Source organism: Triturus cristatus, chromosome 2_1 (assembly GCF_964204655.1).
Source record: "Triturus cristatus chromosome 2_1, aTriCri1.1, whole genome shotgun sequence".
In the NCBI taxonomy this organism is placed as follows: domain Eukaryota; kingdom Metazoa; phylum Chordata; class Amphibia; order Caudata; family Salamandridae; genus Triturus; species Triturus cristatus.
In genome coordinates this window covers 1,187,304,310-1,187,323,656 of record NC_140581.1, presented here as the reverse complement: position 1 = coordinate 1,187,323,656, position 19,347 = coordinate 1,187,304,310, and the positions used below count along the sequence as shown (strand labels likewise).

Genomic DNA, 19,347 nt, shown 5'->3' with positions numbered 1-19,347 from the left:
AATGCTGCCCACGCAAGCACCCCACGACGAGAAGAAAGTGGGCTGAAAAGTGGCGATGAGTTTTGAACATGGTGGACAGCCAGGGCCGGACGCCTCCTCCACAGTCAACATGAGGAGTGACACCAGCATGCAGCAGGAAAGATGGAGTGTCCCCAGAGCTCCACGGTGGACACTTGGGAAGCACTCCAGATGCCAGTCTCCATGGTGAACGTGATCCAGTCGGAGAGCCTAGAAGTCAACATTACCTGTTGCGGCCAGAGATTGAGCGACTATGTGTTGACATTTTGATACCAGTTTTCTTTATTGTTGTTGTCTGTTTCTTTGATAACTAAAAGAAGGGAGGGATGTAGAGAGCCACCCAGCCTTTCCACTACTTTGTGTCAGCAGACACCTCACGGCTAGGCTCGGACCCAGGGTATAAATGAAAGGGCTATGGCCGCATGTGACCACTAGCCGAGCAGCCACCAAGTGTTGTGTGCATTTGTGCTGCTCGCCGCCAGGTAGGTCTGTGATCACCCCCAGGGCTGGCCTCTCACAGGACCCAGATAACACTGAAGGCAGTTATCTGATGACAGCCGCAGGTCATCAGAAAAGCAGGAAAGAACTGTGTAATGGTTCCCATTGAAAGAGGGGTCCCATCCAAAGCACTGATGTTTTCTGCGATTTCATTTGCTTCAAGTCTTGCAGTTTGTGGTTCTTTAGTAGATAGGTGACGTTCATGTAGTAACCAAACGTACCAGAATCTATCATGTCAGATGGGTCGTTGATGGGAAACATATGTTATTTCGACATTAATTCTGATGCCCTGAAGAGGTTTACTTGGAAGTGCGTTTGTTGCCTTTTTTTGTTATAAACCTGATAAAGATTTCAGTTCATAGTGAAGAAATCACGGCACTACTTGATTAATTTTCCAAGGCAATAATGACTCACTGTGCACTGTGCAAATACCAATTAATAATACCAGTTACAATAAAGACAACAGTGGCTGATGTTTCTGAAGGTGTCTTTCATTCGTTTTATTAAAGTCAGACTCTAGTTTTAGTGTTTCAATCACAAGGAATGCTGTCATTTGTCGTGAATTATTTCAATGAGCTGGAATCTTGCCTCACTCTCTCTGTTCTTTCCTCTCTAGCTTTCGCTGGATTCCGTTCGATTGCAGAAACAGAAGATGCCCTCCTAAGGAACTTGTTCAGAGGTTACCAGAAATGGGTCCGACCTGTGCCTAACTCCAACAACACAATCAAAGTACATTTTGGATTAAAAATAACCCAGCTTGTCGATGTGGTAAGACGATGTTAATATCATTTGCCAACAAGAAGTTACATTTATGTATCTATTTACTCATCTGCTGTTTTTGTAAAGTGCTACCAACCACCAATGATGGCCTCAAAGTGTAATGGAGAAGGGCACACATAAAAAGATGCTGGTTGCAGAATAATGATTCGCAGAAATCAGTGATGAGAACTGCAAAGTGCCAGGTATCCAGTAAGTGAGGGGTGCACTCTATGTGTAAACTTTCAAATACGTTCTCTAAAAATGACAAAGTCTTAAAAGAACAGAGGAGGCAATTGAGAGATTGGCAGGGCAGTGGTCCTTCTGTCTGACCATCAGAGTTGCCATATTGCATTGGCGGTAGCCCAGCCATAATACAGGTGAACCTACCACCACTGATAGTTCCTCGCCAGGAGTGTCATGTGAGGCCTGGAAGTTCCAGGAAGAAAAATATTAAAATGGGCCTTTTGTGATGCGAGAAAACTCATTGAAATTTTCGGTTTGCATTTCAGTCTTTTCAGTTTGTTGCTGATAAGCAAAAGAGGATGCTAAGTGGGACAAGGGAACATGGCATCAGCTGCACTGGCAAATGCACTTTCATTACAGACATCGCCAGCAAGTGGATGGGGATTTGTAAATACAAAGGGTGGCTCCCCTCTGGGAGGCTGATGGGAGGGCCTCCACCAACTGAGCAGGCCAGCTTTCAAACAGTAAATGAGGCCCAAAGTCATGAGAAACAATGGAAAAGGTTACAGGTTGGACTTCGTCATCTGACCACCATGCTCACAAAGTTCAACTGAGAGATCCTGAAGGGAAAATGACTGGATGAAACAGATGCTAGGGAGAATAGGCAAAGCCATTCTCGAGTCTCACGTAGTGGTGAGGAATTCCGAATGGATGATGAGCTCATACCGTGAAGTGTTCAACCACCAAATCTCTTGTATCTAGTCAAGAGACATCTGTTGGTGAACCAGAGCCTTCTGGTCAGTAGGCAAAGTATGAACAGCTTTGAAATGTACTTTGGTTATCAAACATGGTGTGTCTTCTGACCCAGCCCAGACTTTTGAAGGCCTTTCTATTTAACAATGCAGTGTCTTCTGACCCAGTCCGGACTTTTGAAGGCCACTCTGAAGTACTGGGTTATTTAGGAACCCAGCGGTGCCAGGGGTAGCACCATATGACTTCGAGTTCTTCCTGTCTTGGACCACAGAAACACAGAGTCTTGCGGTGGCATCAAAGATCGTTTTATTATTGACTGCAGCCAGTAACAGCAATCCTAGAAGTACACACAGGTATGTTCTCAGGAGACTGCTCCAACTTACAAAACCAGTCTTCTCCTTATATACAAAATATCATGCTTCAGGCACACATTCCTCGTTTTACGATATGGTCATTCATATGTATTCATTACAAACGAAAAGGCAGAGTCATGATGACCATCCCACATTTCTGTTCAGCCAGCCCACAATTATTTACCCAGCGAGGCTCAGATCCCTCATCAGATATCAGCAGACCCCAATAAACACGGGCACTTCCTGCTCGTAAAACAAGCCATAAAGCAGGAAGAGTCAGGTGTGAAAGAGATTAGCCGGAGGCTTGTGTGGGATGAAAAGGCTTTATGGTGTGTCAAACCCTGATGCTAATCACAGGTGGCCGTAGGAAGGGGAGCTCGTGGGACCGGACTGACCTCGGGCAGTGGAGCCGAATCGCACAGGTCACAGAGAAGTCAAATAGAAGGCACATGTGTTCTGAAGGCCTGTGCATGTCCTTATTGTGCAGCCTATGTGAGGGCAACCATAAGATGGCTACCGCTCTAAAATGGAACCCACGAAGTCAATGTGTAATATCGTATACAAAGTGAATTTATCGATGAAACGTTATGCAAAACACTTGTACATACTGCATTGGCCATTCACGGTTCGCTGATACTGAGATAGGCAAGGTAGGGCCCATGCCTCCTACGTGGTCCCAAAATTTAAAGTACCACAACTCTATTTCACAGAGAGCTAACTAACGGAGGTGAATTCCATTACTGGGCCAAAGGTATGTGGTTGTGTCATTTCAAGCAAAGGATTGAGCCATCTGCATAACTTTGTAGGCTGTGACCTTTGTGAGCGATACGTGGGGCAGGCCTTTGTATCAGCTGTTTCAGTAATCCAGATAGAACATAACCAGAGCAAGGTTTAGCAAGATTTTCTTGTAGTGGCGCAACTGCTGGACCCCCCCTTAGCGGACAAAGATGGGGGAATATACAGCTTCAATTGGGGAAGAGTGTGTTAATGATCAATCACGTTCGAAGAATGCTCCTAAATATACGTTTGCGCTGCGTGAAAGAGATGAGAGCCTATTTCTTCAGGTCAAGATAAAAGGAAGAGTAAGCAGATCCAGGAGTAAGACTTTAGTTGTAGCTTAGGTAGAGCCCGATATTCTTCAGTCAATAGTGAACTCAAGAAAGGCAGAATGACAGGTTGTTGAGGTTGCCAAACTCAACATCAGCTTGAGATGGAGCTATGTGGTATTGGAATACAAATGCTACCCTACCTTGTAGAAGTCTCAGGTGACAGCAAGGGGGCATGCAGACATTGAATACCACTAGAGAAAAAGCAGAGTGCTCAGAAGTGCCACGTTTGATGTTGACTATTCTTGAGAGGAGTTTGCTCAATTTAACTGTTAAGGAGCATTTTTCAAGGAATGACACAATCCATGACAGTGCAGGACTTCATACCTGCAGTAGACAGTCTTTGGAGTATCACCTGCAGGTCGATGGTGTTGCCAACAGGAGAGCCAACAGGAGATGTGTTGTAGTCTCTGTATCACGATATAATCAGAAACCCGATTAAAGGCCACTCAAGAGAGTGGACAAATGGTGGGTAAGGAGTGCTTCAAGTGCTGTTTTGAGTGCCTTTCTCACACAACGTGTATCAGAGAAAGGTCCAGTTATAAAGGTTAATTGGATCTGGGGTTGGTCTTGTTAGGATAGAGGTGATGATTGCAGGTTTAAGGCCCTGACCAATGGCTCTTCTGGAGGAGTGATTTACTAGACTGTCATCACCAAGAGTGTAGCACTCAATGTTCTCGCCCTGTCTCACTTATCAAAAGAAGATCTCATTCTGTCCATTCACCGGGAATGAGAGTAAGTCATTGTGTGCTACATTCCTGCGTTGCCTTTGGCTGGTTCTCCTACTGTTGTGCTGGAAGTGGAGTTGTGGACTTTGCTAGACTCTTTTGGACATTCCAGTACAGTCCCATTTTTTTCTAGAGGTTGAGTCTTCTCAAGAGACTACACACATTCTTCCTTGTTGTTGTTACAGGTGTTTGTGAGACTAAACAATTGTGGACTGAAACTCTATGTGTTTTTTGAGTGACTATAACACTCTCCACTCATCATTTTCTGTGACTACCACCTAAAAGACTATGAATGCATGTGTGACAATCCAGAAGGCAGAAGATGTTCCCATGGGGCTCAGTATGATTTTACTGAAATACCAATTCGTTCACAAAACCATTCAACACACTAGAAGTTGATACCTTACACATCTTGGTAAAACGTTAATCAATCAATCAGTATTTGTATAGCATGGCTTTTCACCCTAGAGGGTATCCAGGCGCTGAGCTGCCAGTATCAGTTGAAAAGCCAGGACTTGAGTCCCTTCCTGAAGTGGGTCAGCGAGGGTGCAATGTGGAGATGAAGGGGGAGGGTGTTCCAGGCTTTAACGGCGAGATGAGAGAAGGGTCATCCTCCGGAGTGGCAGATATGTGGTATCTGTGCTAAGGCGAGGTCTGCAGAGCGGAAATTCCTAGTAGGTTGGTGGAAAAGTAGGCGGCGGTTCATGTAGGCAAGTCCTTAGTCTTGGAGGGCTTTGTAGGCTTGGGTCAGAAGCTTGAAATGGCATCTCTTCAGGACAGGGAGCCAATGAAGGTCCTTCAGGTGCTGGGTGATGTGTGTCCTCTTGGGCAGGTTGAGGATCAGTCTGGCAGCTGCGTTCTGATTCATCTGGAGTATTTGCATGAGTTCTGTGGTGGTGCCATAGGCCCCTGTAATTTGTTTTATTAGTTATTGAATTTAAAGAAATAATTAAAAAAAGAAAACAATGCAACAATGAAGAACAGGAATAAAAACATAGTATTACAATAAAAAAAAGGCACAAGTTGCATACCTAATACCAAAATGTAAGACACCCACAGTGACATCACATTTTGGTGAGGCATCTAGTCACCCCAACTTTCCTCAGCGTCATCTTGATTATGTACTGAATACACATCCCAACGTTAAACCACACGAAAAAGTAAATGGTCAGGGTTATACATCAAGGGCCCATAATTTCTGGTATTCCCAAGCAGGGCTACGTAGTTGGAACGGTAGATATGGCAGCAGTAGCCCCCAAATGTCTTTAGGTGTGAATTGAATTGGCTGAAGGGCAGAATATGTTTTAAAGTGGTCACTACACAACATTATATCTTTGATCCAACCTGTGCATGATGTGGGCGCAGGACCTTTCAACCATGTCATTGCGACCTTCCTTTTTGCTATAAGCATGGTCAATGCCATGAGCGTTGTACAAGATTTTTTATAGGCTGTACATAGCCAAGCAAAGCCAATAGAGGTGGCCAGCAATACCCCAACCATTCATTACATAACATTGAAAACATCCATCTGGAATGTATACACGTGTGGGTATCTCCACACTAGGTACAGAATGTCAGCATGTGGTACTCTGCATCTCTCACACGTGGCTAAACTCATCTCATGGCCCCTCCTATGCTGCTTAGGAAAATAATACACTTGATGAAAATGTTAAAAATGGATGAGTCTGTGCCTGTACTTCACAGAAACTTTAGCATTTTGTTCACATCCATATAGCCAGCATTTCACATCAAGCACTGTATTCAGATCCCTTTCCGGAGTCACTCCGGCTACGCACAGTTGCATCCTGCCTCTCCTTACGCAGTATGTTATATAAACTGGATAACCAGCATTTCTACTCTGGTGACATGACGAAGGTTTAAATTCTTGGGGTTTAACTGTTGTTTGCATCAAATGACGGGACCAGTAATACGTAAAGACATTTGATGCAGTGGCTTGTGCATCATTTTTGTACTGTCCAAGGGATATAAATTGACCTTATTTGTATACTTGCCCAATTTGCTGTATACCCACTTTCTGCAGAGTGAATAACAAGTCTCCTCAGTGAGGGGTAAGAACGTATTATGTAACCCAGGAATGGCTGTGGAATAGACCATAGCTAAGCCTGTGTACTGACAGATCCATCTCCAAGGCAAACAGGTTACTGCCTCCGTCTGTACCTCCCATTGTGGTGCAGCAGGCACAGTGACAGCTGTGTAATAAATGCCTGTCTCAATATATTCACTCCAATAGCAGATGTGGCAAGGCCTGAGTGGAGGGAAAGAAGTATTGAAGTTAAAGGCCCTGTGTAGCGAAACCGTATGATTCCATGTCAAGGACATCGAAGCGACCTGTTCATAGTGCAAAATAAGTGCCTTCCTCTACACTCTGGGTTGCCGTACCAATCTAAGCAACCAGGATCTAAGGACCATATGTATCAACCAAATTTGTGATCACAAATGGCCCGTTTGCGAATGCCAAAAAGGCTTTTTACATGTATCAAAACCCATTTTGCTTTTCGATAACCTGGTACTGAATTGCAAAATGAGTTCCCATTTGATCCACCTACTTCAAGTAGGTGGTCACCTACTCGCAAATGGGAAGGGGTCCCCACAGACCCTTTTCCCTTTGGGAATGGTTGTGAAAACGTTTTCTAAGACCAGGAAGTGGTCCCACGGACCACTGCCTGCTCTTAAAAAATGAAAAGAAAACTTCTTTTTTTTGTTTTTACACAACCCGTTTTCCTTGAAGGAGAGCAAGCTGGATTTAAAAAAAAAGATTTCTAAATTTAAAAGCAATCACGGACATAGTGATCTGCTGACCCCAGTAGGCCACCATCCCCATGATTTTATTGATTCCTAGGGGCAAATTGCGATCTACCTCATTAATATTAATGAGGTAAGTCGATTTGTGACCCCCTAGGAATCGGTATATGAAACTCTTGGAGTTTCATACATTGAAATTGCGATTACCTCATTGCGATTCTCAGAAACTCGCAATTAGGTAATCCCAATTTCCAATTTTGATACATGTGGCAGTAAGAGTTTTACAAAATTGATTATTGAGGGGAACGGGTATGTTGACTAAGTGATACAATAACTGGGGAAAGGAATCACATGAGCGCACAAAACAAAAGGCCGCTGCTTGATCGATCTCTGAGAAGTCCCCTTTATCGAGGATATAAACGTTGCATCCTATTTGGCGAGTTTACCTGCTTGTTATTTCTCCTGACTGCCTTTCAGGGTGTTTCCCTGCTTCCTCCTTTCACCAGTCAGGTAAGGGAACTGCTGCTGAAGTTTTCTCTCAGAAGAGCGGAGTTACTTAAAGGAAAGGGCGCGGCTGAGGCCTAAACCACACACACACTTGGTTTTAGCTGCTGCACAGCATCTTTTTTCAGAGATTGTCATTTATTTCCTCGCATATCATCATTTTAAGCTGCTTTTATCATTATTGCAAACACAACAAGCTGATGGACGGAGTGCTGAAACCTTTCAACCACTCACCCCCAGTCAAGAGATCTGGGTTTAATCCATTGTTACTTTGCTCACCATGCCACCCCAGTTTGGAACCAGCCATATGCAAATCATTCTTGACCCTGCTCCTTAAGGGAACAGTGTAGCCCAAACTGCCAGACCAGGTCCATCCTGGACCAGAAACAAGCATCCTGGGACCTGTTTCGGGGTATCACCCCCTCATCAGCCAGGCTAGCTTGAATCCGGTGGCACAGCGAGCAAGGGGCCCACGTCTAGGCATACCCATCCCACTTAGGGCAAAAAGTGCAGCAGCAACAAATGACCGAATGATTTAACTCCAATCTCTTTACTGGGAGTGATTCATTCAGCATTCTGTCCATCATTTGTTGCTGCTGCACTTTATCATTATTGCAACAGAATTATGGAAATGGAACAGAAAATGTGCATGTTGTATCTAACAAATGTAAACAAAATATTTCTTCTCCTCCAGTCAAGTTAAAAATTGTGAAGTCTGAGGAACCTTCTTTATCCAGGTTATTAGAGGGATTACAAGCAGTTTGTTCGAATACAGAAAATACTGCGCCAGAAATTAAAAATATACACAAAGCTATGGCAGCTCTTTCCATGAAGGTTTCTGACAATGCAATTAAAATTTAGGATAACAAATCCCAAATTGATGATTTGATGCCTATTACAGCAAAAATACTGCAGATGAGTAGTTTATTGCTTGATATAGAAAATCGCAATAGACTGTGCAACCTGCAGATTTTTAATTTGCTAGTGGATGTTGAAGGGAGTAACTGCAGACAATGTTTAGAAAAATTGTTACTGGGTCTTTTACACCTCACATTTACAGAATAAAATTTAAATTGATTATTCCTTCACATTGTAATCCAAGTCATAACAAACCTCGTCAAATGATCTGCTAGGTTTTGTGTCATCAATCTGGTGATGATCCAAAAAGAAGCAAGAGAGATCCCATCTTTGATGGTCAGTGGTCATAACATTTTTGTTCACCAAGACATTGCTAAAGAAACTTTTAAAATATTCAAGGAGTTCTCGGACCTCAGACCATAAATAAGTAGCTATGGTTTCAAATACAGCCTTTTTGATCCATTTACTATGAGAATAAGGAACAATAGTTTTTCCAAGTCTTTTCCGCGCCCGAGGATCTTCGTCTCTTCCTGGATCAGCAGTTACCATTCTCAATGGAAAGAAATGTGTCTGACACTTTTTTCCGATGTTATACATTTTTCATGTTAACTCGCCTACTTTTCTAAGTTCTTCTACAAGGGCTTTATTTATACAGGTCTGTCTCGCATATGCATGTGTACAATTCTGGGCTAATTTTTATGTTTTTATGTTGTGTTTATGTTTGTCTATGTTGTCTTTTTAGTGTTTGCCTGCAAATTTCCTTTTCTTCCTTTCACTTCATGTTGGAGCTACTTTTTATTCTCTTAATCTACCTGTTTTTTCTGCTTTACTGACCTTGCTGTCCTTTAAAAATGGACAATATTAAAGGTATTAAAAATGGTTTTTTTAAAGTTAAAGTTTTATGACACCCTGTGTACAAACTAAGGTTCTAGAATCTTTAGCTCGACATAAAGCTGCTATTTGTTTACTTCAGGAGACACATATAGATGATACAGTTTTAGCGAATATGAACAAAAAATGTGTTAGTAATATTATTTGTTCTTTCTGAGCTTAACAAGAAAAATGGAGTTGCCATTCTATTTGCAAACAAATTTCTTCTTCAAATTATGAACAAATGTTCGGATTCAGAAGATCGTTGCATCATTGCTAAAATTAAATTTGATAATACCATTTTGCACCTAGTTAACATGTTTGTTCCAACATATGATGACCCTAATTTTGCGTCTCTTTTCTTGTCAAAAATACTAAAATTAGGTAATATCCCTCTTTTTATTAGAGGCAATTTCAATCTTATATGCGACTTCTTATTGGATAGAACATCTCAAACCAAATAACGTCCTTCCAAGGGTTTTTTTTCGCCAAAATCAATTTTCTGATCTACCAAATTAGTAGACATTTGGCGCCTACATCATCCACAGGGAAACAATTTACTTTTTTTTTCTAATCCTCATAATTCCTACTCTCTTATAGAATATATATTAATATCCTGTCAATTAATCCCTTCAGTTTTTGCATCCTACGGTTCATAATATTGATATTTCTGATCATGCACTAATTTCATGTGTTTTACGACCAAGCTCCGATCAGCAGTCTCACGGTCGATGGCTTATGAACACCAATGTCCTCTGAAAAAAATAAGACAAAGCTTTTGTCTGCACTAAGTGATAATTTTTCGTTTAACCCTTTAGGTTCTACTGCACTTTTATAGATGGGATGCATTTAAGGCGTATATTAGAGGGGCGTCAATTTCTATTATGGCTTATAACAGCAAATCTTTAAATTCCAAAGTTAAAGAATTAGATAAATTGATAGTAATGTATGACAGTCTCTTTATTACATCTAATGACATCAAATATAAATTGCTACTACAAAAGCTGCGTTATGAATAAAACTCAACATTAAGCAATAGAGCCGGAATACAAATTTCTAATAGCAAAGCTAGATTTTGTTTCAATGCTAATCAAATCTGGAAAACATTTGGCAAATTAGATCTGTATTAGGAGAGATAAAACTCAAATTAATGCAATTCATAATTCTTATGGTCAAATTGTTTAATCTCATAAAGAAATGGTACAAGTTATGAAATATTATTGAACTTTATATAATAAGCCTTCATCTGTGATATATTACATATTGATAACTTTTTAGATATTTGTGGTTTACCTAAGGTTACTCAGTCAGTTAAAAATAAATAGGATCTACCGATTACATTAGAAGAAGAGCAATCAGCCATTATATCCCTTAAATTGCTTAAATCTCCTAGTCCAGATGGTATTCCTGCTGAATTTCATAAAGAATTATCTCCTCACCTCTCACCTAATTTACTTAAATTGTTTACTCATTTCTGTAGTATAGGTTCAAACGCTGGGACCTTTACTGTGGCTTTAATCGTAGTTCTCCCAAAACAAGGATCCTACCATTGTCTCAAATTATCAACCTATTTCTTTAATTAATCAGGATTGTAAACTTTATTCAAAGATTTTAGCAACCAGATTAGTCTCTTGGCTTGATACCATTGTTTATATTGACCAATCCAGTTTCATGAGAAATAGAAATTCAGTAAATAATGTAAGATTACTATTGCATTCCATTGAAACTGGTCCATCTTTACAGATGCCATCTGGTGTTTTAGCATGAGATGCGGAAAAGGCATTTGATAAAGTCCATTTGCAATATCTTTTCCGTACCTTATCTGCTTTTAACTTTGGCAGCTAGTTTATTAATATGATCTGCGCTCTTTACTCTGGTCCTTCAGCCAAACCTTTCATTAATGGTCATATTTCTAATACGTTTTCCTTTTTAGGGGTACCAGACATGATTGCCCCCATCACCTTTGCTTTTTCTTCTTGCTATTGAACCTCTACATATTAACATCAGAAATTCTATGGAAATTGAAGGTCTCCTCATAAATAATGTTCCTATTGCTGATGATGTACTCATATATTGGTATTCCTGAATTTTCCATTCTAGCTCTATTAAATCTAATTCACGAGTACTCTCAGAGTTCTGGATACCATCTGAATACTAATAAAATAGATTTCTCTCCTTTGAATGTTTGTTGTGTCCCTGATATGCTTCCAAACCAAGAAATAATATGGCAAAAGGAAAAACTTAAATATCTAGCTATTTTATTTTCTCATACCATTAAACAATCAATTACATTAAATTGTGGTTACATTGTCAATTAAATAAAAGACACGTGTCATAAATGGTCCACCTTACATTTATCTCAGTGGGGAAAAGTTGATTCTATTAAAATGGTTATTGCTCCAATAATGTTTTATCTTCTTTCTATGATACCTATTCAATTTACTCTTCAGTTTTATAAAAATAAACTGATTTCTAGATATAAATCTCCTCTTATAAGTTATAATAAATAAAAAATGGCTAAGAACAATGGGGGCTTGGTTTACCAGACTTCCTTAATTATCATAAAGCGGTTATTTTAAAATAAAGTTACTTATGGTTCCAGTACCCACAGCTTTCTAATTTGCCTTCATGGCTTCTTGTAGAACAAAGTTTGATTTTATAATTTCTGTTGCCTCCTTTAATTACTATGGTTAACTCATCTGCCCTACTTATAAGATCAGTCATATTAAAGTCTACAAAGCTTGTATTACATGATTTGGATTTGATTTTCCAATCCTCATTTTCACATTCTTTAAATGTATCGTTATGGTATAATCCTCTGATAAAGCTAGCTAGACATCCTAAATTCTGGCAATTTTGGTTTAAGGCTGGTATTTTTTATTTAAAAGAAACTTATCATAGTAATGCTTTTTTGACTTTTGATGAATTACAGCAAAAATTTGCTTTGCAAACATCAGATATTTTTATGAGTTAATGTATAATTCAATCCTTGATTCATTTCCAAATAATTTTCCTCTAACGAATGCTTCAGATTTAGAAATGTTCATGCTTCATCATCAGATACAGTTTCTTTGTTTTGCAAAAAAATGTTTAATTCAAAAGGGGACAATATTTACATTTTTTCAGCATTTTGGAACAATGAATTACATTTATCAATATCTCACAACACATGGAAGAAAATGTGCATATATAGTATATCTAGATGGTTTTCGTCTCTCTATATCAAATGAATTCCTTTATACCATTTAATTTTTTTATAATCACCTTTAAGATTATTTAATGCAAAACTTACAGATTCTCCTAATTGGTGGAATTGTAATCAGAATGCAGGCTCCTTACGTTTTATGCTTTATGAATGTAATATTGTCCTTACATTTTGGAATGAGGTTTGGAAGATCATTAGAAAAATATTTTATATAAAGTCTCCTTGACTCCACTAAAAGGTGGCGGTAGCATAGGACTCCGCAAGCAGTCCTTTCTCCACTCTATGTGAGAGTGAATAAAGAATGGGCTACCTTAACAGAGTAAAACATGGCGCAGTGACAACACCAGCCAAATCGGAGATGGGATTTATCCCGATGAAACAGGTAGGACGGGACCTCCGAGAAAACTGTGATCAAAATTAAAGTTGTGTCAGTCAATATAACCTTGCTGTATTTACACATAGCCACAATACTCACAAAGCATACACAGCATAACTTCACTGTAATTTTACAAGGCGATATAATTCACGACGCCTATGCGGCATAGTTCATCCATACTGCTGCGCAATTGAATGAGGGAATATTGAATTCTAGGACTAAATACTGCCATGTGGGGCTAGGCTGATTAGATAATGGTACATGTTGGACAGCTGAGGCTCAAAGCCTAAACATGTAGGTATCACCCCGGCTCAATCATGGTGAGCAGGCATTGATGGGGAGGTCCGCATACACAAAGAGAACATATGCCTAGCCCGCCTAAATGGCCTTTAATGGAAAGCGCTTTGTAATTCATGTGGCTTATGCGCCACTAAATGTAATTACTCAAGCTACATCTTTACCGTCACGCTGACAAGCTGCATGAGCACGCCCTCTGCCCCTTAGGTCAATCAGGATAATGTGTATAATACTGAGATTGGAAAAACCTATGATTCACTTTACTGAAATAATGAATACAGCAAGAACATTGCATTCAATGACATGCATTTGTTTACAGATATATATATAACTGTGATACAACAATGACTCAAGGAATGAAGTGACTAATCTGTGTAAAATTGAAAGGTATGCCCGGCCAGAAATGCTTTGGTATATGTCTACTATCCTCTGTCTGACTGAATGATACACTAAGAGCACTTACCTAAGAAACTAAGAATGAATATTGCTGCCAAACGAAGCTTTAAAGTATGTAATGTACTAAGCACTGACACGAACTGAGCCCCTGACCAAACCTTTCTCACAACCCACTTGATTTAAGATACACATGGCATTGTTTAATGATCCAGTAAGAGACCCACCTTAAGTCACTCCTTTTAACCGTTAATCTCACTCTGACTTTCCCTCACTAAAATTACAATCACATCTTTGTGGAAGGCTTATAGCCATCCTTAGTGTATTCACAGCTAAGGCGTAATGTTAACTTTGCGCACAACACAAAATCTTCTTTTCTTACTTTCACTTTGGTGATGGTTCTGCACTAAAACAGAATCGAGAACTAACTTTTTTTTCTATTCATTTATTTTCTTCTACTGATACAGCCTTGAGAAAGCCCCAGGCTCAATAGCCCCATGAGGTGAAACACCTGTCGGCTGTCCCTGGAAATGGATCCAATATTTTGATAATAAAAGTGGAGATATGAACATACTGGCATGGATTTCTGATTTCTAATGGGAAAACACTCCTATGCTTTGTTGAATGGTCATTTGACTTAGTAATTTATAAATCATCTTTACTTAAAACAAAGATGTCAGTTATCAAGTAGCAAACTTCTGGATCTTTTAATTTCTGCAACTTTAAAATCAAATACTACCAATTGGAAAAATGCTTCATAGTTATCTGTACATGCATGGTGGTCCTGGATAATATTTGCCAGGAATGGAGCTTAATTGACTTTGTCAGGTGTCACTCATAATACTCCCAATTATCATTTGTTTTGGAAGCCTATTGATAATTATATGGATTAACATTTTTGATTAACTTTCAATGACATCATATAAAACTGTTTCACGATTAGATTAGTTGGTTCAATTTAGTAGCTCTATTAAGTTAGAATTTAATTTTTTCTTCAATGTATTCCTTTTTCAGTTACTTTTTCTTTTATTAATATTATCCCATTTGAGAATGTATGGGTACTTTATTGGCTTGCTTTTAAACTTACAATTGATATTGTTATTAGCGTAGTTATTATATTAATGTACAATTCTATGTACCTTTTTCCAGTGCTCTTTCTTCTATGGTCTTTTGATTCAACCTAAAATTCTTTAAAACATTTTTAACCAAAAAAAAAAAAAAAAAACACAGTAACTGGGGAAAGATTGTCATTTTAATCAGCAATATCCTCCGTGCTATGGACAGGTATAACTTGAGCCATCTATCAATTATGTTTATTCCACAGTGTAGCATTAGTTTAAACCAATCATTTCTTCACAATATATGTGTGTGTGTGTGTAATATATATATATATATAACGCAGCAAACGATTTCGAATATGAAATCACACGGACACCCAGGAGATTTGCAGTTCAGATTGATTTATTGACTGCAAACATATATATATTTATATTCACTGAAAAAACCATAGGTTTCAGGGGCATTATAGTTAGGAATTGGCATTTAAAAAACCTTTGAAATTCACTGAACAAACCATAGGTTTCAGGTATGTTATAGTTAGGAATTAGCATTTAAAAAAACCTTAAAAATTCACTGAAAAATACCATAGGTTTTAGGGGTGTTATAGTTAGTTGGACATTTTACTCGTACAAAACCATTGAAATTCCTCCGTTATAGTTAGTTCTGCTAACTATAACTCGCACGCCCGCAATCCACTGCTGATGATGTCACATATTACATCATTTATGACATGGTCAGTGACATCACTGATGACATCTCAAATGACATCACTGATAACATCACTGATGACATCATCCAGTGAATGTGGTTTGGTTCGTTATTTAAATATGTATTATATATATCGCAATCTGCATTGAAGAATGAGTGGATATATAAACATCTTGATGGAGGATTTAGTAGCAGTGTGATTGACTGTTTACTTGACTAATTTATAGTGTCTCACTAAATATATTGGATAGTGACTAAACTGTGTGAATATCTTTATCACTTTGTCAGTTGTTGTGTAAACTGCTGCATCAGTTGGTTACTAGCTACGTGAAAGTCTATATTAGTTATTGATTAGTTAACAGAGTATTTGTATGGGAGAGTGAATGTGTGTGTGGTTCGGTGGGGGGGGTGTGACTGCCCAAAGATGTGTGAATAGTTGATTCAGTAGGTATGTGAGGTTAAGACTACATGTTATAACAGTTGTTTGGGTGAGTGAATATCTTTATGGGTGTGGTGATGAGCAAATATATCTCTCAATGGTACATGTCCAACAAACTAGAAAAATAAAAGGCAGTGTATGTGACAGTTGTATATAAATAAGTATACATAAGACTCAGTGATTGTATGAGTGACTGTATGGATAACTGTATACTTGTAATAGTGATTTTATAACACACTAAGTATGAGTTACTATCTATATGAATAAATGAAGTGGTGTTTTTATAAGTGTGCAGCTGACTAAATGTAAGTATGATCCATTGTTTGCATAAGTGAATAGGTTGACTGTATAAGTGAATAGGATGTGTGCTGGTGTGTAATGTCAATATAGGTGTGTAAGTATATTTGATAGTGTTCTATTGATCATTGACAGCATGTATGAGTGAATCTATAGGTAAGTGATTAGATGTGTGTGTAGATCTAGGAATCACTGAGTGAAAACTTGTATTGGTGTGTCAATGGATTCAAATATGGTACTCTGTATTTTACAGTGAGTGATGAAAGGTTATACTAGTGTATGATGAGGTGTATGTGATGTCAATTGAGATGTCATGAGTGATGTCACTGACCATGTCATGAATGATGTAATATGTGACATCATCAGCAGTGGATTGCGGGCGCGCGAGTTATAGTTAGCAGAACTAACTATATCGGAGGAATTTCAATGGTTTTGTACGAGCGAAATGTCCAGCTAACTATAACACCCCTAAAACCTATGGTTTTTTCAGTGAATTTCAAAGGTTTTTTAAATGCTAATTCCTAACTATAAGAGACCTGAAACCTATGTTTTTTGCAGTGAATTTCAAAAGGTTTTTTAAATTCTAATTCCTAAATATAACGCCCCTGAAACCTATGGTTTTTTCAGTGAATTTCAAAGGTTTTTTAAATGCTAATTCCTAACTATAACATTTCTGTAACCTATGTTTTTTTCACTGAATTTCAAAGGTTTTTTAAATCATAATTTTTAAATATATTAATTGTTATATTTAGTTTTTTGATACTGTTTTTCTATATTTTTTAAACTTCTTTTACATATTTTTATTTTTTTAATTACATTACATATTTTTAATGTAAATAAAAAAAATGTTTTTAAAAATATTGAAACTAATATTTCTTATTTTATTTTATATTTTTTAAAGTATATGTATAATATTTTTTTTCCCCAAATTTTTTTTTAAGTCGCACACCCAGTGCGTACCATTCTCGATCACTGCGCGGAACCTAGCCGCCACTTTACGATTGTTGTGAAGGATCCGCGTAGGATGTGCGATGGGTGCGTATTTTCATGCGCGATCATTATGCGACCGGTACGCGACTCCAGGCGCATACGCGACACATACGCATTACTTCACGCAACGCTCGCGCGATTGCACGTGATGTCATATATGTGTTCGACGCGTTAGGAGTCGCGCACCCAGTGCGTGCACACCAGGGGGCAGCGCTGTGCGCCCCGCTTGGTGCACGACTCCTAATTTGCCCGTAAAAAAATAAATTAGCACCCATCACTAATTTCTATTCTCCCCGGGGACCTCATCACTCGGGGCTAAATACAACGTTGGGAACCATGGAGGGAGCCCCAATGCCCCCACGGTCCGAGCCGGCTCCCCACGTCCTTCGGGAGCCGGCATTGCTTTTCCACATGGGGAGCTGCTAACATGCAGCTCCATGGGGAGCTGCTAACATGCGGCTCCATGGGGAGCTGCTAACATGCAGCTCCCCATGTGAAAAAGCAATATGGTTTGGATTTTGAAAGAGAGAGCAGGTTTCCTGCTCTCTTTCAAAATCCAAACAAAGTTTGCTATGACAGGGTGGGAGCCTCGGCTCACGCCCTGCCATAGCAAACAGCAGTGTCCCGGGGGTGGGCACCCCGAGACACTGCAGCAGCCCGCCCTGGGGGGTGGCGGTCCCCAGGGCCATTGACTGCCACAGGAGGGGGGCCACGTGACCCCCCTCCCACAATATAAAAAGCCCCGGGGGTGGGGGTCCCCGGGGCTTGGGGGCCTTTGAGCTCCCCCCACACATTTATTTTTAAAGCCCCGGGGGTAGCGGTCCCCGGGGCTGGGGGGCCCCTTTGCTCCCCCCATTATTAAAGAAGCGTGGAACCCTGTGCTTCGTTTTATTTTTTTTTACGCCTGGATCCGCGCACCCAGCATTTTGCCGTTTTTTACTCTGTCCCCTTTATACGTTTTGCACACTTGATCCACTGATTTCTTGAGCCTCGCTTCTACCGAGGCACAAAATGGCTGCCAACACTTCCTGGTTTGGAGTGTTTACAGCCAGTTGAAAGCCAATTAGCATGCAGCTTGTGATAGGGAGGGTGTGCGCTAGGTGCGCATAGGGTGCGCGGATCCTCCAAGGCCGTAGAAATATCTATGATTTTAGTTTTGATTTTCTCAGCAACTACTGAACAGATTTACACCAAAAGGCACGAGTGTGAACCAAGAGCTACCTCTTTGCCAAATTGGGTTTAATTCCATTCAGCAGTTCGGGCTGCAGCTGTGATTAAAGGTTCCTAGAGAATATTGCATAGGGAAAACAGGTTTTGGGACCCCCTTTTTTCTCGGTCCCCGCTTGATGAATCACCCCGAGACTTTCAGGATAGGAGCGGACCGGAGCGCCCAGCCAGTTTTGAAAATTTCACTAAGATTCGTCGACCGGCGCCAAAGTTATTCCCAAATAGAATGCTGTGGATTTCCTATGGATAATAGGTCCTAACTATAACTACCTAGGTAATTATATATATTTATACAAAAGACCCATTTCAGATACAGAGACTCTGCTACTAAAAAGGGGGATACATTTCTGCCCTACAAGTAAAATGGACTTAGCACAAGTAAGAATCGATTTGTACCTATACATTCGTAAGATCAAACTAGCCAAATTCTTTGGAGAGAAAACATTATGGTAAAATTAAAACATCGTAAGAAAAAACAACTAGTGTACAAGTAAAGGATACAGAAGGTTTCTTGACACTATTACATTTGAATGTAATGGAGGGAGAGGAAATCCCATTAAGCATGGCAGTTACACAAGGAGGAGCAGGTCTAAGTGGGATGAAATCGAAGTCCAAATTTTATCCTCAATTAACACCAGGAAACAAAATAGATTTGTTTCAAGAAGCGGTTATCCAAGACCTATACAAAATAAAGAGACCAGCATTTACCGACAATTTAACCAAGATGGAACGGGAAGCCCTACGGAATTTGACAATGGATGATCAGATTGAAATCAAAATGGCAGATAAGGGGGGAAACATAGTAATAATGGACAAAACAGCATATGTAGCGGAAGCACACCGCCAGCTAAGAAACATAAATTACTATGAAAAATTGAAAAAGAATCCCACCCTAGAAATAAAAGAAAAAGTTGATAACAAGCTTCAAGAATGGGCGGGACGAGAATTAATAAATGAAGAAGA

General features: G+C 39.5%; 1 protein-coding gene across 1 annotated transcript in view; it reads left to right on the top strand.

The window, feature by feature from the left end:
* Window positions 1–19,347, top strand: part of CHRNB3 (cholinergic receptor nicotinic beta 3 subunit) — an 864,386-nt gene that overhangs the window by 286,378 nt on the left and 558,661 nt on the right. Inside the window, exon 2 of the mRNA XM_085636631.1 lies at window positions 1,133–1,284. Within this exon, the coding sequence (XP_085492757.1) occupies window positions 1,133–1,284 (152 nt within the window). The remainder of the gene's footprint in view (window positions 1–1,132; window positions 1,285–19,347) is intronic.